This window comes from Crocodylus siamensis, chromosome 5 (genome assembly GCF_052110815.1).
Source record: "Crocodylus siamensis isolate JL-2025a chromosome 5, ASM5211081v1, whole genome shotgun sequence".
In the NCBI taxonomy this organism is placed as follows: domain Eukaryota; kingdom Metazoa; phylum Chordata; order Crocodylia; family Crocodylidae; genus Crocodylus; species Crocodylus siamensis.
The window spans coordinates 129,058,123-129,075,474 of NC_143399.1; the positions used below are offsets into that span (position 1 = coordinate 129,058,123).

Below are 17,352 nucleotides of genomic sequence, written 5' to 3' on the forward strand. Positions count from 1 at the left end.
CATTCTAATACAAAAAAAAAAGACTATCAAGAAAAATTATATCTGGTATAGATTATTTCCACTGTAATTAGTTGAATTCCAGCGTCTATTCTGCTCTCTTTTGTTTGGATGCTTGTATAATTTTCTCAAGTTGTCCATATTTGATCAAAACACAGATGTTTTGGGGAAGCTCGATCAATATTCAATCATTTTGTTGTTTCCAGGCATAAATGGATGCAGCTGTAACTGGAAACTGAATTTTAAACTTTTTCTTGATACTTTTCAGGCTTCGGAATCCAGCTAAGTTTGAAAATGATTCATTTGGTAATTTATTTTGAACATTTATTTTGGGAACTCTTCAAGCTTAAATTCTTTTACAGCAATTCAAGATGAGAGTAATTCAGAATATTGGCATAGAAGCTCTGGAGTGCATTAGCAGTAGTAGTTTATATAAATTCAAACATGAACCAGTCCCAATTTCTAAAGCTTATTAGGAGTATACATAGCTTTTTGCCAGCTTATTTAGCTTGCAGATTTCAGTATGAGCCAGCAAATCGTATTGCTCAAATTCAAGGAATTTAAATGCTCTTTTGATAAAGCAGGAATTGTAAGCTATATAAGTTCAGTGGCTTAATTTCATAACCTTTGAAAACCCCTAAATATCCACAGTGAACTGTCAAGTTTAGAAGATCGAATAATTAAAAGTTAAGGATATATGCACAGCATTTGTCAATGCTAGTGACAGCCTTTTTAAACTCAAGGCATCCCTCAGAAACTGTCAGCTCTCAGCTTTCACTTGTTTTTTGACCAAAAAATAAATAACTGAACATTTCTTTTGCATAGAACTTGGAAAGGCTATAGTAGGTCAGAAGGTTTTTTGACACACTGGGTTCTTATTTGAAGTCTCTAGGTTTGCCTCGTGAATCATGTGCAGGTGTCTGCACGCATAACTGTACTAATATCTTTCAACCCACATCATTCTTAAAAGGATCTCCTTGCATCCCTGGGTATTGTAGCATTCTGCACTACCTGCCCCTCCGGTGCCAGGTCAGCACCTTCCCTCTCCTCCCACCCTCAGCAGCTCACCAAAACTCCCTAAGTGGCTCTGCCCCCTGTGCAGCTAGGGAGCAGGCAACTGGGATGGAGCTGCAGGCAGGTGAGGCTGGGATCAGGATTGCTTGGCGGTGAAAGCTCAGGGATGGGGCCCAGGGCATAGCCACAATCTGCTCCCTTCATGTCCCTTTGGCTACTGGTTGCACAGGAAGGGCAAGCAGGGAGTGGATCCTGGCTGCCCTGGGCCCCAGCACCATGCTGTCACTGCCTGTGGAGGGTCTCCATGGAGACCAGCGTGAGACCCGCGCGGGCAGGGCATACAGATGGGCAGATTGGAATGCTGCTTTCTTTCCACCCACAGCCCCATCCCGAGTGCAGGACAGGCAGGCAGGGCCGGGGCTAGGATCAGAATTGTGGAGCTGTGGTAGTGTGGAGGTGGGGGACAGAGCCATGATCAGCTTCTCACACACTGCTGCATACATTGCAGGGATGTGTGGGCAGCGGATCCTTGCTGTATCTAGGGCCATGGGTTCCAGCCCCATGCTGTCACCACTGCCTTGCAATCTTGATCCCACTCCTGGTCCTGCCTGCCTGACCCACTCCCGGATGCCACTCCCTGCTTGCAGCCCCATCCCATCCTCCTGGCCACGAGCCCTGTCTGAATGGGTCCTGGGCTGGTCTTCACGAAAACCCTACTCACCTGCTCTGTCCAGTATCCCCAGCGGTGGGTGCAAGGCAGGTGGGTCAGAGTGCCCGGGCAGCATGGCTGGGTCTGACAGCAGCAGTGGAGACTGGCAGCAGCAGCTGGAAGGAGCCACTGGTGTGGAGGCTTTCAAAAGTGACTGTGGCCACTGTGCCACCGGAGCCACACTGCATGGCTGGGGGCACTAGGACCAGCCGCATGCGCCAGGTTATCTGTCTTTTATTCTCCACCTCCATCTTTTATGAAAAACCCTGGAAGATTACATAAATCCCTAGTATAGTGGACTCTATTCAGACTGGAAAGTGGAGCTCTTAAAAGTAAGGTTGTTTGTGCAGCTGTAATTCTGGACCTAAGTGATCCTTGATGCAGGGTAAAAGGTTGCATGCATAAATGGACTGGGGTGACTGGCTAAGGCTACAGTACTGCAGAAAAGGACTGGGGAGTACAGTGGACTATAAACTGAATAGGATCCAGCTGCATGCTCCTGTTGCAAAAAAGGCTGGTAGAATACAGGACTATATTAATAGGAATATCACTTGTAAATCAAGCCAAGTTACTCTTCCACGCTATTCTGCCACCCCACTGGTGAGAGAGTGTCCTGTTTTGGGCCCGTAGATTTGGACAATTTAAAAGGAGCCCAGTAAAGAGTGGCAAAAATGGTGAGAGTCCTAGAAAGCATGGTTTACCAGTGAAGGCTAAAAGGGTGGGAATTTGATAACAATATCAAATATCTAAAGTGTGTTTATAAGAATGATGGACTGTTTTTTTTGTGACTGCAGGTAACAGGCCTAGGAGCAATGGTCTTAAATTGCAGCAGATGAAATTTAGGTTGGCGATTAGAGAGAAGCTTTCTTGCTGTATAAGTAGTGAAGCATTGGAACAGTCTGTTCATAGAGGTGGTTTGATGTTTTCAAGAGCAGATTAGGCAGACCATTGAGTGGAATGGTTTTAGTTGGGAATAGTCCTGCCTTGAGCAGGGGATTAGTCTAAATAACCACTTGAGGTCCCCTCCAGCTCAGCTATTATGTGATTCTAACATCTTACATTTCCTGATCCTTCTGTGCTCAACTTTTCAGTTTAAAAAATATGTTTATAATACAGCTTTTCCTATGTAATGTATAGGATTTGCAGCATGGCTACATTGTTTGCCCTACACCTTTTAGCTTTTGGAATAGTCTCATTTCTAACACTACCTTGCTTTTCATTGCACTGATACATTAGCACTGATTAACTTTCACTGGCACAAAGTCATGGTGGGTTTGAACAAAACATAAGGCAGACAGAACTTTCCTTTTGCTTTTGCACCCCCAACTTACCTATCCCAACACAAGATGTGCTGAAGCTGTGTTCTAGTACCTGTCCTAGTCACATATGCTGTGAATAATTCAGAGCATTCCCATTGCAGCAAGCAGGCCAACACACCACAGATTTAATTAGAGCTTTCATCTTTCAGGGAGGGGAATTTTTGATGGAAACACTGACTGCCCTGCTTACTTTATTACAGGGGTGGGCAGTTATTTCAGGTGGAGGGCCATTTACTGAGTTTTGGCAAGCCATCAAGGGTCACATGACAGGCAGCCAGGGGCAGATAAATATTAATTTTCTAAATTTTGTAGGGGCCCTGTGGGCTGGATGGAATGTCCTTGTGGGCTGAATTTTGCCTACCCCAGCTTCATTACCACAGAATGGCTAAGACCAAGAATTACTAAGAAAAATATCCAGAATTATCATAATTTGTATTATAAGTTTTATATGGTCTATTAAGAATCATGCTTAACTATTAACCAGGATCAGGCTTAGTATAAGGGAAAGATTATTGGACATCTGTCCATTTTGTGAATTTCTTAGCTTTCTTTGGGTACTATAATGGATTAATAGACTAGATCAGTGGTGCTCAACCTTTTGGCCCCCTGGACCAAATGGGTGACAGGGCCCATCTGTGGGCCATATCATGTTCTGTGGCCTGGCACTGCCCCCTCCTTCCTGTGTGCTGGGATTGAGTCCACGGGGCCCAGTGCTGCCCCCTCCCACTCCCTGCACACTGGGATTGGGGCTCAGCACCACCTATGTCCAGCTCTGCTCACTGGGATTGAGTGCCAAATCCAACACGCAGGGCCTGAGGAAAGGCATTTAGGCCCGAAAGCTTGCAAAGAGAGAAATTTTTTTTTGCTACTATTCAGTTGGTCTAATAAAAGATACCGCCTCTACCCAAGAGTTTTGTCTGCCTGTCCTGAACAGAAAGAATTTTGTGAAAACATCAGGTGTGGCAATTGAATTGATCTTTAATTAAAAGAAAGCTGAGACATCAATAGTTACCAAAGCTAGACTGGATAACTTGGATTAAACTAGTGGTAGCCACCCTGTAATGCTGGTGCCAGAAGTGGCACGGGCAGCCTCTGTGGGTGGCACCTGGCAGACTGGGAAGGAGACGGTCAGTGAAGTGACAGATAGGGCAGGAAGCAGAAAGCAGAGCAGCCAGTCAGGCAGGGAGCAGAAAGCAGAGCTATGCATCAGGTAGGTGTGGGGGATTGGAATGATTTGTAGGGCACAGGGCTAATATATAGCGAGCCTGCCAGAAAGATTGGCCTCCACTGAATTAAAGTCTAGACTTGTGTCTGTATTTTGTTTTACCCTGCTCACTGAATTGACATCAGTGTTGAAAAGAAGAGCTTTAATTAGAACTGCTACCATTGTCTGGAACCTTTTCTCAGCAGTATACCTTTTTGATCTGAAGATTAGGTTAGAATTCTGGTAGAATATTTAACATTGGAATCAGATATCTAGAAAATGTTTGTCCCACTCCAGTAGAAACTTTATAATTCCAGAAGTTAGTGATAGTTTCTAACTATGTTAACTGCACGCACGCACATGCACCCATACCCTCTTCTTTGTCATAAAGCTGTACCACAGGTTTTAATGTCACTTGTGATTTGATCCTACAGCAAGGGTTGTTCTTTTACTTTTGATGTAGTTTGCTATTTACAGAGTGGCACAGATTAACTGCATTGCTTTTCCAAAGTAGCATGAAGAAATACCTTTCTAGAAAGCTAATATGCTATGGATTTCAAAAACGTGTCAGGATCTGAAATGTATTTTGCTTTATCTTTTGCTGTGGTGGATGATTTCTTCTTTCAAAATCTTCTGTTACAGAAAGAACCTGGTCCTTTCTGTGAATATGCAGTATGTTTTTGTCCATAAATAATAATTCACTAAAATAGTGATGTAGCTTCTTTGTTTTTTTTAGAGGTTATTTTAATAGTCCGCATGTGATATGTAGAACTGCCTTTATACATAAAGCTTGAGGCAGTGAGAAACAAAGTCAAGCTGAAAAAAAAAATAAAGTTGTGCCAGCCATCACAGTGAGCATTTCTTTACTCATTGATACTGCATGGACTAGCTAATTGCCAAACTCCACAGAAGTTGGGTAACGTTTCAAATGTATGCCTGTATCCCAGAAGCCAATGAAAAGCAAGACCGATTGTTTTCCTGCTTGGCTGCAAATCACTACCTCTTTCTGCCTTTTTGATTCCCTTATTGCTTACTTATTTGTTTGTGAGTTCAGCACATGTCAATGTGACTTCCTCTTTTTTCCCATCCCAACCCCTTTTTCCCTTTTCTATCTGTTTTTTTTAGGTGTTCAGTATGTTTTTGGAGACTTTGGTGGATTTCATCCAGGTCCATAAAGAGGATCTTCAGGATTGGTTGTTTGTATTGCTGACACAGCTGCTGAAAAAAATGGGTGCTGATTTGCTTGGGTCTGTACAAGCAAAAGTTCAGAAGGCACTTGATATCACAAGGTAATATATTCCTGACCAAAATGTGCTGAGTGACTTCCAGATTTCCCTCATTATTGTACTGCATGGGTGCTCAATCTCTGGCCTGAAGGCCAAATGTGTCTGGGCCATGGGGCTCCCTACAGATTGGGAAATTTCGCTGCAGCGGAGCAATGGCCATTAATATTGCCATTCTCTCCACTGCCGAATTACCATGCCTTTACCCCCCACAGTGTCAGATTGTGGCTAGGCCATGCTTCCTTCCCCCCTGACAGAGCTAAATCAGGGCTGGGCCACGCTCCCTTCCCCACTCCAGGACTGCACACCGCCAGCCCCAGTCTGGCCCATGGACTGCCCAAGCACTGCTTATCCAGCATGCTGGACTAGGGACAGACATGATGCACAAACTGGTTTATATGATCAGAAACTGACTTAAACCTGTAACAGAACAGATGTTCAATGCACATAAACCAGTTTCAAAACCAGTGGGGGGGGTCACCCCCCCACACCTCCACTGCCCCTGGGGGACCGCAGCGGGGTCTGCCTAGCCCAACTGCCACTGCTGCTTGCTCTCTGCTTGTGGCAGACAGCGAAATAAGCCTCCTCCTGCCCCCTTTGCTGGAAGCTGGAGGGAGGGGGAATAACCCCTACCCTGCCACTGGAGCAGTGGGGTGGGCTGCAGCCAGAAGCTAGCTGTCAGGAAGTCTTAGGGAGGAAGGAGGTTATTCCCCTCCCCTCTCTCTGGCATCTGATGGCAAGGACAGGAGGTGGCCTATTCTGCCACTTGCCCCAACCCAGGAGCAAGCAGCGGTGGCAGCAGTGGTCAGGGTATGCAGACCCTGTTGCAGTCCTCCAGGGCAGTAGGAGTAGAGGGAAAAATAATCCCCCTCCATGCCTGTGACAGTTGTGCCTCCTCAGGTCTGTCTACTAGTGACCCTGCAACACTGATTAAGGGCCAATCGCCCGCCTTCTGTCCTGCCATGCCTTGTTATTTGCTTGATTGGAAGATATTAATCAAGTGGGAGGCTGCCCATTTTCTGTCTTGGTGCCTGGGGCACTATCTGTGGCTCCTTTCCTCCCCTTACATTGCAGCCCAAGCCTCGCAGATGTACCTGATGTTGTTCGGGTCCGTTCTACTGCACCCTCACTGGCGCCTTCTAGCTTGTCTCGCAGCCTGTGCCCCTACCGGCACTCTCTGGATGTCCTGCACTGCCCGCTTTGGGGCTTCTCCTCGCTGCCCCCTTTACTCTGGGGCTCCTCGCTACCCCCTAGCTTTGGGCCGGGGCCAATGTACCCAAAATGCTGTGCCCTCTTTGGCACCAGGACCCTCTCTATGCTACTGTGGGGTCCCTATGAGGCCTCCTTCAACCCCTAATAGCCTCACCTGGTCCTCTGGTCAAAACAATAAACACAAGAACACAAACCCCCAGGCTACAACATAAAAGCTAGACTGCGTGGTCAAACAAGATTCAGTCCCTACCAGAGAGAGAGCACCCCAACCCCAGCAGCAGCCAGGGGATGTTCCCGCTGTCAGAGTTCTCCCCTACGTCTACACTAGCCGAGTTCCTCCTCCCTCGGCCCCCTGAGGGTAACTGCCCTCCTGGCCTCCTGCCTGGGCTTAAGAAGGGCTAAGCCCTGCCCCTTCTTCTCACTAGGTTTCACTGGTTGCCCTAGCAACCAGCACCTGCACAGTCCTGGTGACTGGCAGCTGAGCCTCCCCCCTTCCTGCTACCAGGGGTCTCTCCCGAGCCATTTCTGCTCTCAAGTGCAGGGCACCTGAGTACTCTGTGACAGTGCCCCATCTGCCTCAAGGGCCATACTGGCCAGTGTCTAGCCACGCATGGCCCCACTGATGCAGCAGCAAAGGGAGAGTGCCCAGCAGACCTAGCTCGGATCCTGCTGGTGAGACAGGGAGGGGGGAATTAAACCCCTCTCTGGCCAGTTCAGCTAAGGCTACTACCCAGGCTGGCCAACACCCCCCACCCCCCAAATACAGCATCCCTGCACACAGTCTAGCTGCAGGCATCTGCCTGCATTTCCTCAGTCCAGAGGGAATGTCTGCACAGTTACAAATCAGTTCAACCTAGGCAGGTTAGACTAACCTGCAAAGTTTGAATCAGTTCAGGCTCAGGCTTTTTGAACATTCGTCCCTAGCCCTGGAGAAAAAGATTGAGTTCCACTACTGTACTGGAAGGGTTTTGTTTCGAAGAAGAACCTGTTGTTAGCTTTAAAACCACTTCTAAAGTTTCAGAGGTAGTTTAGACTCAGGAATAGAGCCTAATTAGCATAGCCCAATTAGCTTTGCAGTGTGTTTGTGTTGATACACCCTATACATGTTAATGCTGGTGGTTTTGTAAGTACCACTTAGAGTTGTTTAACATAAAGAGGTGGTTAAAATAAGCCCCATGTATGTAACATGTTTTCCTGATGCTTTCATTTTGCAGAGAATCTTTTCCAAATGATCTCCAATTCAGTATTTTAATGAGATTCACTGTTGACCAGACTCAGACACCAAGCTTGAAGGTAATGTTTTCCAAACTTGTATTATAAGCAAAATATTGATAGATATTTTCCTACTGTTAAATATCTGGATGTGTTTTGCCAAAAAGGTTTTCAATTAGTGGATTTTGTTTTTATAAAATTTCAGACAGTCAAGCCAGCACTGCAGGACCAGCTTCGCTCTTTTTGGAGCTCAAAGGTTTTTGTCTGCATTATTGCCTTCATTTTTAACCCTGTGCAAAACTACAATGTGTCAGATAAGTTTTATTTGTATGCACCTGTATGCATCTACTAACCTTTGCAAGAAACTTTAAGCATGCAAATGTTGCAGCTGAAATGTTACACAAGAGTCAAAGCATTTGATGCGACAACAGACCTAATAAGGCTGTACTTCAGTAAATACAGGGGCAACAAAGATGGCTGCCTAACACCAAGCTGGTTATGCAAACTCACTCTCTCAAATCTTTCCTAATTTTATGTTTGTGATTTTTCCAATCTTCCTGTCCAGATTTAGTGGCTCTGACAATGAAGATATTTTACTAAATTATCATTTATGTCTAGTGTGTTTTGTGTTTGTTAATGTATGTATATTCAAATTGGCATATTTAAATTCTTGCTTTCAAAATAAGTTCTCTTTTTGGTATATTCAGTGCATACTTTTTTATGTTGCTGTTCTAAAAGCAAAGTGTTTCCTTATAAATGCACATATTTTCACCAAAATCCTTATGTATAGAAACACCTTTACAAAATAAAGATTGAAATCTGTAGTGAAATTATAGTTAGAAGAATCTGGCTTTGGTATGAAGGGAATAAAACCTAAGGTTTACAATTAAGACAAATTGGGGAAACAACAAGCATATACAAAATTGGCATTTTTCTGCTCTTTACTGCACAGAATAATTTTACACAATTGAATGTGTTGCACAAGATAGCATTGCATAAGGTAATATTTTTGCCCTGACTACAGTGGGAATACATGAAATACCTTGTTGCGCTCTCTGTCTAAAGTGCAGTAAAATTTACACTGGTAAACTCTTTTAAGGACAATTTTTGCTTTATTATGCTGTTTTAAACTAGGGACTGTTATCAAAGCTGTTGAATTAAACCAGTAAAATAGTCAAGAAATTATACATTTTCTATAAGTGTGTTCTGAAGGAAGACAGTTTTTGTTTTTTTTTCCCCCAAAAAGACTAATATGTCAGGTTGTATATTAATCATTTTTAAGTTTATTTTTTCCATAAATTTCTTGATGTAACCACTAACGCAGTGATTTTCAACCTGGGTCCAAGGTCCTTTCAAGAGTGCTGTAGGGTGTCATAGTGATAAAACAAAAATAGGCAGTGTTAAAAACATTCTGACCTGTTGTGGTCTTTCTAAGTTCTTTGCAATGTAACAATTGCTTTATTTTTCTGTAGTCATAAAGTGAGTGAAAATTAGCAGCTGGTATTTCCTGATGAGTGCCTTGAGCCTGAAAAGGTTGAGAACCACTGCACTAAAGCATGAGCAGATCCCTTTTGTAAAGCTCATACTAGCAATTTGGGGATAAAAGGCAGGAACTTCTGATATAAGATGAAGACCAAAGAGTGAAAGCCATCAAAGATATGGAGATCAAAAGCTACAAGGTATAGAGGATGGATGGGATGGGTCAAAGCACATCTTGATAACTTTGAAGGAAGTCAGAAATACCTAGGTTAAGAAACAGATTCTTGGTAGATAATGTAAAGATTTTTTAGTGCTTAAGAAAAATTAAGATTTCTTGAGCAGATGTGATCAGTGAAGTCCACTATTTTGGAACTGTGACTTCAAATGTTTATCAGTTTGTTACTTTAAAACAAAATTGAGACTATTCTTAAGTTCTTCTCTAAACTATATATGCTTGATTAACAAGAAATAATTTTGTATACAGAAAGCCAAAGGCCTTTTCAATTCACAGTTCTGACCCATCGAAGAAACCCCTAAACTAACACTAAAGACATGGGTAATGTATTTATTAGAGGTAATTGAATACAATGTGGTAGAAGTAATTGCATATCTAACTACCTGACTTCAGTGTTTATATTTGTACCCAAGTGACTCATAGCCAAGGTCCCTAATGGACTTCAGGGTTTCAACTCTTTTTTCCTCCTCTAACCCTAGAAAACTCCTTTAAAGGGAGAGATTTTGGGGTGGGTTAGGTGAATTCAGAAATGCCTTTCATTTCTATGATTATGATCACAAAACTGGATCAGAGAGGAAGGTCTTTCAGTATAATCTGATGAGGATTAGATTCTTCATTTTATCTACAAATTAGTCTACAGGTAGATTCAGCTTTGACCAAGAATGTGTGTCTGGCTCTTATGCTTTGTCCTGGGCTTTGTAATGTGCTTTCACTGCAAAGGAGTGCAGCTGTTTGTATGTTGTGCAGATACTTACCTTACCTCTAATGTAGCTGGGCTTGTCCCATTAGTGATTTAGCAAATTAGAAGCAGGACTTTGAATTTGCTGCAAACGTGGAATGTGAACCAAAACAGGAACAGTGTGCATCTGTGAATCACTCCATGGAGAAGCAAGCCATTTTTAGCATCGTTTAGGGTCTGGGCATTGTTTTTGCATTCATCATCAAATAAAATGCATTAAGGTGTGTCAGAGGATGACAAAAAGTCATAAATCACTTTGAAATCCATGTCTAAGAAGAAGTGATGTTTTCTAGAGAGCATTCCTTGGCAGGTTCAGTGATGAGTAAAGCAGACTCTCAAGACTTCATGCCATTTTGGCAAATATGGAATGTTTGCCATCAAAGAAAGGGCATTGTTCTAGCAGACTCTTCAAACCACTTCCTTTTTGCCTGAAGCATTGGTTCAACTCTTTTTGGGTTGAATTTCAGACACCTGCTGTTTGTCCTGGAGTCCATCTCTTGTGTAGGCCTTATGAGCAGAGTTGGTTAGGATTTTTTTTTTCCAACAAAGCATTTTTTCACCAAATGCTGATTTGACGAAACCAAAACTTCACAGGAAGGCGTATACCATTTTGGGGAATGGTTTGGCAAATCCAGGATGGAATTTCTGGTCAAAACTGCAGGGGGATAGGGAAGGGGAGTGGGGGAGGGTGCCATTAACTCAGAGGGCACTCATTTGACGTATTAGGAAACCCATCCTCAGGTGTCTTTTTTTTCCCCTCCATCTCCCATGTTCTCAGAGAGCCAGTATTTTCCCTCCCCCTTTCTCCTCTTCCCAGCAATAAATAAAAGAACAGCTTTTATGCCAAAACAGGCAAGAGTGTAGGGGTTAGGGCACTCACCTGGAATGAAGAAGACTGGGATTCTTCAGGTCTTTGGTTTCAACCCAAGAGAACAGATTTAAAACTGCATCTCCCACATACCAGACAAGTGCACTTATGGACTATTTGGCTTTTTTGGAGGTGCACAAGTGTCTCTTTCTCTTTCTTTCTGGATTTTGTAAGGTTTGTGTTTTATCGCCGTGTGCAGTGAGTGAAATCCAAACTTTTGCAGCACAGGAAACCCCTTTCCCAGTCCACTGTCACATCATTCAGTGTTTTTAGGAATTGAGTTGCCCCACCGCTGGTACGCGGTATATTCTTGGCAGTGAAGCTGATGCAATTTAATTATAATTGACCTGATGTGAAAGATCATTCTGCAAAGACCGAACTACTTTTTACTATAGTTTAAACCAGTAATTCTCAACCTTTTTAGACTCCAGGCACCCTTTGTTGGTCTCAGGTCACCCTTGGAAATGCCAGCTGTTAATTTTCATTCATTTCTTGACTACAGAAGAATAATGGAGCAATTCTGTTGCAAACAACTTGCACCACAACTGGTCAGAATGCCTTTGATGCTGTGGATTCTTGTTTGAAATCTTTGGGTTTATCTTGTGAATCATGTGTAGGTGTTTGCATACCTAACAGCGCTAATATTGAGCAGCACCCTATGGTACCCTAAGGAGGGTCTCAAAGCACCCCAGGGTGTTGCAGCATGCTGGTCAAGAATCACTGGTTTAAACTCTCCAGTCCATTTACAGGTCACTTCATGTGAAGAACTTTGTTCCAACACTGTTATTACCATAGCACTTGAGAGCCCTAGGTATGGACCAGGACCTCAGTGTCCTAGGATACTGAAAAAAAACCAGAATGAGAAGATGCGTTTCCTAATGTGTTTAAAAATCTAAGAAGCAACAGACAAATTCAGGAAGATAATATTGGTCAGTGGGATAAGTAGTGATTTTTAGTTGCCTGCCCATTATGAAATACATTGTAGGCATTAGAATAAACAAGAGCAGGGAGGAAGATGCAGTGTGCACTCTGAATACTGAAAGTATTGCAGGGAGGGGACCTCATCCTGGATTGGACTAACTATGGTAATATGAGTTGCCTTTCCTCCCACAAATGTATACATTTGTATAAATAGTTGAAATGTTATGTTCGTTATCAGAAGTATCTAAGTGGCCCATTTCTATTAAGAACAGTTGTAATGCATGCCAAAAACAGATTCAAAGTCAACCCAAAACCGTATCCTGTGATGATGTACTTTTCTTACTGAAGAGCTCTCTGATATAGTTCAGTTATTCATGGAGACAAAACAGCTGAAAAGTTTAAACAAAATGATCTCAATAAGTAATCACCAACCTATTTTCTTGCCTACTGCCCATTCATACATGTACTTACATTCATTAGTCATCAGTTAGTTCAAATGGAGGGGTGTGCATGTGTGTATGCTAGACTTCTTCAACTTAAGAACATAAGTACTGCAGTTGGTCAGACCACTAGTCCATCTAACCAGGTACCTGTATCTCAGTGCAGAACATGGATGCTAAGGCAAAGACACCCATCTAGACCAATCTGTCCCTTCTTCCCTTATACCTTCCAGTATTCAGAGTCCTATAAAGTCATAATTTGGATGTCGCACCCCAAACTAATGTTTAATACCCACTGATGGACCTGTCCTGCATGAATATGCCCAATCCTCTTTTTCACCCAGTTAAACTTTCAGCGGCTACATCTCTTTTTTGTATACAATGAGTTCCTCAGGTTAACTACATACTATTTGCAATAACTTCTTTTTGTTTTGTCTTTTTTAACCGGCTCCCTTATAATTTTTTATTGCATATCTCCTAGTTATGATATTGTGCCAGAGTTAGTAAATCCCTATTTGCTTTCTCTGTGCCATTTGTGTTTTTATTATTCCCTATCATTCTGCCCCCCTCACCCGCTGTCATCCTTAACCTGAAAAGTTTTGGCCAAGGAATCTTTTCCATCCCCTGATCATCCTTGTTCTTCTCTCTAATGTCTCTTCCTCTGTTATAGCCTTTTGAAGGTGGGGGAGCAGAAGTGCACACAGTATACAAGGTGTGGGCAAATCATGGATTTATACAGTGAGAAATGACATTTGCTGTTTTGTTTTTAGTTCCCTTTTTAACAATTCCTAACGTTGTATTTTCATTTTCGACACCTAGTGAATATTGGGCTGCAGTTTTCAGAGAACTACCCACAATAACGCCAAGATTTCTTTCTTAAGTAGTAACAGCCTATGTAGAAATCCTCTCGGAATATGTGTATCTTGGGTTATTTTTTCCCATGTACATCACTGAATTTCATCTGCCATTTTGTTGCGCATTATTTCAATTTTATGAAAACCTGCAGTTTTTCACAATTAGCTGTTTTGACCTCCCTGAGTAATTTAGTGTTATTGTAACAGTTCAACTTCCTTACTTTTCTTTTTACAATGGAAAGGTTCTTTACAGGATTTATCCCAAAGATATTTAATGCTAAACACCAGCTGCTGCTCCAGGAAGGACTGACAGTGGATTTTGAGTTCTAATAAAGTAAAGTGTACTGGAAGAGGCTGTTTACACCTGTATATATCCATTGATTGATCAAATGGCCCTCTTGCCATACTTTGCTGCTTTGTGCCCCCAACTCCAAATATAAACTAATCAAAAACCAAATGAATGTCTAGACTCTTAAATGTGGAATGATGCTGGTGATCTTGGTGTTAGTGAAAATTAAGAAGTCTGTTAGTACAATATGTTTGTTCTGAGTTTTATATTGGTTTTCTCTTTCATATTGATTCCTGGTAATTGTTTTAAAATTAGTGAAGAAAAAAAATTAAGAAACAGCTTGTTTTGATTCTGTTAATTTTTTCTGGATTTGTTTAATTTTTTTAAGAAAAGGAAATTTATTTTGTAAGCAACATACCGTTTTTATCCATCTACTTGACTATGGCTATCTTTGCAGGTAAAAGTTGCAATTCTTAAATACATAGAGACACTTGCACAGCAGATGGACCCAGGGGACTTTGTTAATTCAAGTGAGACTCGGTTGGCAGTATCTCGAATCATCACCTGGACCACAGAACCTAAAAGCTCAGATGTTAGGAAGGTATGTCCAATAAAACTGAAATTAATCATTAGTTTCCTCTACATTAGTTTTGAGGCTGAATAGTATTTTATGTGTATTGTCACAATAAAGAGGTAGTTGTTATTTATGTAGCTGTACCCTGCTCTACATACTTTAAAAGAAAAAGTTATTTGGGATTTGTAATGTAAGGCCATCTTTCTGAGAATAATTTTTCTGAGTTCATTCTATAAGACTAGGGAGTCACCTGCTTTAGTATCAGTCTTGCCATGCAAGTGACATTCAAACATGATGGGTTAAAACAGAGGGGAAAAAAGCGTGTATATATTAAGGCAAAAAGGATGTGCTGAGAACCATTTTTGCTAGCTTCTTACTAAAAAGTCTTAGAATTTTAGAAAGGGCAGGTTGATTGGGATGAAACCTAAGTTTATGGTAAAAGGGCTGACATTGCTTTTATTTTAGATACTTGCATGGCATTTACTTTTATTTAGTGGCCTTCTTTAGGCAGCTTTTACTAATATTACTTCAACAAGGACCACTCTGTCACAGTAATAATACATTCACCACAGGAGGAGTGAGTAAGAAGCCAAAATTATAGTTCATTTGCTTCAGATTTTACAAAGTTCTTTGTATTTGATGAAAGGATTATGGAGTAATTGACAAAAGGAGGTTGACTTTTTAATAAAACAGTATCAAAGAGCTGAGCAGATAAAGGCTACAATTGCTGTGGAAAACTAAAATACACTTTTTAGAAAGATTTGTTTCTGGGATGAGTGAGTGATGTTTCCCTGTTTAAAGAAAATACTGAAAAGATTTTGGCTTCATTAACCTCAGAATATTCGGTATTTTGAGCTCACTTGTGATTTTTATGCCAACCTCTCCTCTCCAAGTCAGTTTAAGGGATTTTTACCTTTCTGAACAAGTTTTTAATAGCTTCTCCTTCCTTTAGATCTTTGAATCCTCCCATTTGTCAACTTTCTTTCCCTTGCTGAGCTATTATAATCTACTTTTATTACTCCAGTTATTTGCACTCCCCTTGATAATTTGTGGATTCGCCTTTGGTCTCCAGTTTTTTTTTTCTTTTTTTGGAGGAGCTCTTAGTGTAACCCAAATTGAACTTGGCAAAAATCATTCCTCCTGAGTCTTCCTTTTATTCTTTACCTGCATCATCTTTGTCTTTCAGAGGTTGATTCTTAAAATTATTTCCCCCAGTAGATATAAAATTATGTCAAGACTTTACAAAAGAGGGGGCTGCCAAAATCTGCTATAAAAGGAAACTTAATTCATTATATGCAAGCAAAAAGTGGGGGAGAACATCACACAGAAATGCACAAGTTTTAGTACTTTTTTCATTATTTATCAAGTATCAAATGATTGAAGTGTTATTAAGTTAATTAAATTATTAATGTTGGTGTCCTCCTTCATCCTTTCCCCTTTTCACCTTCCCTACATACTATTATTGAAACCTGTTTTTCATTATCTGTTAAAAAATTTCAGTGTTCCTCTGCATTCCTGTTCTTAATAATCTTGTCTTGGAATTGACCATTAACATTCCATGACTGCTTTCCCAGCTCTAGCATTTTTTGCTATCTTTTGAAAACATGGAAATATTGAAACCTAACATGAAAAAGACTTGCTAAATACTTCTGCTTACTTTAAACTGCCTAGTTCTGAACTGCTCATCAAAAATGACACACATCCAGAATTTATAGCACCCTGTAGCAAAAGACTGATCAAACGTGTTTTAGATGTATAGCATCTTCCATCAACTACTAAGACTTCATGAAACTTGCTAATAAATGTACCTTTCAAAAAGAATTACAAAAGTTGAGCCTTTCAATAAAACTTGCAGGGTTTTAAAGATCTTATGTAGAGAGAGATATTCACCATTTGTTTTTAAATGTTTCCTGTAATTTTTTTCTGAGTGGAAAAGTCTTAGTAACTTGTTTTTAACACATGTACAGATCTTTGATTTTCATATAACGTTTTGGGTTTAATCGCGTTAGCTCAACAGTTATAGAGGCTAAACAGGTTTGAAAATGTAACTCAAGTATGAAGCCAGCATATACCTGTGTTTCTGCACCCCTTTATTAAAGAAATATAAAACAGTTGTGTTGATGTCAACTAATTTAATGTCCTTTTTCTGACGGAACAACAGACCTCTAGATAAAGGTGTAGTAGATTTAAGTAAAGCATTTGGAGACAATTCTTTGGGACATTTTTAGCAAAGGCAGAGAAGGTACTGGTTAATACTGTAACTGTGAGGTAGAGAAGGAGCTGGCTAAAAAGAAATTAAATCAAGTTATATTGAAAGGAAAGCTATCAGTCTGGAGAGAGGTTACTTAATAATAGTTCTTAAAATATTCCTTCTGTTTAATATCTTCATTAGCAGTCTTTTCACGCAAATTAGACATGTTTAGGAAATTTGTGGATAACACAGTTGGGTGAGAGAACACTAATGCAGAGGAAAAATAAGTTTTAAAAAAATAGCCTTCTGGACTGGGGTAATAGAAGTGTTATGAAATTTAATAGCACAAAGTTGTGTGCATGGACTAAAATCAAGAACTTCAGTTGTAAGCTGCGGCTTTTAGATTTGAGGCAATGGAGAAGAAGAGAGACAAAAACTTTTGATTGTTGGGTGATTGCAGGTTGCTGGTGTGATTCAGACCTGAGAGGTTTAGTTTTTAGAAGAGACAGAAGCAATAGTATTGTTATACAAGTCACTCATTGGACCTATTTATGGTATTGTATAGTTCTGGTCACTTTTGTTCAAAAAAGATTAATTTAAACAAGAAGGTGCAGAGAAGGGCCCCTAAGATGATTAGGCGAGAGCCTATCTTGTCAGAAGAGATTAAAATACCAAAGTATGGGGGGGTGTTGAGAGGTATATGAGTGCTCTTTTTTTACAAATATGTTTGGAGGCATAAAAGATGTTTCAAATTCCAGGGAAAGAAAAGAGTTAGTTAAGACTAAAAGACATTATGGGTAGAGAAAAAATGC

The 17,352-nt window shown here is 41.0% G+C and overlaps 1 protein-coding gene across 14 annotated transcripts in view; it reads left to right on the forward strand.

Annotated features, from left to right (window-relative positions):
* CLASP2 (cytoplasmic linker associated protein 2) overlaps positions 1 to 17,352 on the forward strand; it is a 221,824-nt gene that overhangs the window by 173,405 nt on the left and 31,067 nt on the right. For 10 of the 14 annotated variants that reach the window (XM_090050336.1, XM_090050323.1, XM_090050332.1 and 7 more), the window contains 4 exons: positions 5,369 to 5,532; positions 7,953 to 8,031; positions 8,156 to 8,206; positions 14,233 to 14,376. In XM_090050336.1, the coding sequence (XP_089906462.1) occupies positions 5,369 to 5,532; positions 7,953 to 8,031; positions 8,156 to 8,206; positions 14,233 to 14,376 (438 nt within the window). The remainder of the gene's footprint in view (positions 1 to 5,368; positions 5,533 to 7,952; positions 8,032 to 8,155; positions 8,207 to 14,232; positions 14,377 to 17,352) is intronic. The other 4 variants (XM_090050327.1, XM_090050337.1, XM_090050329.1 and 1 more) reach the window with 1 other exon arrangement.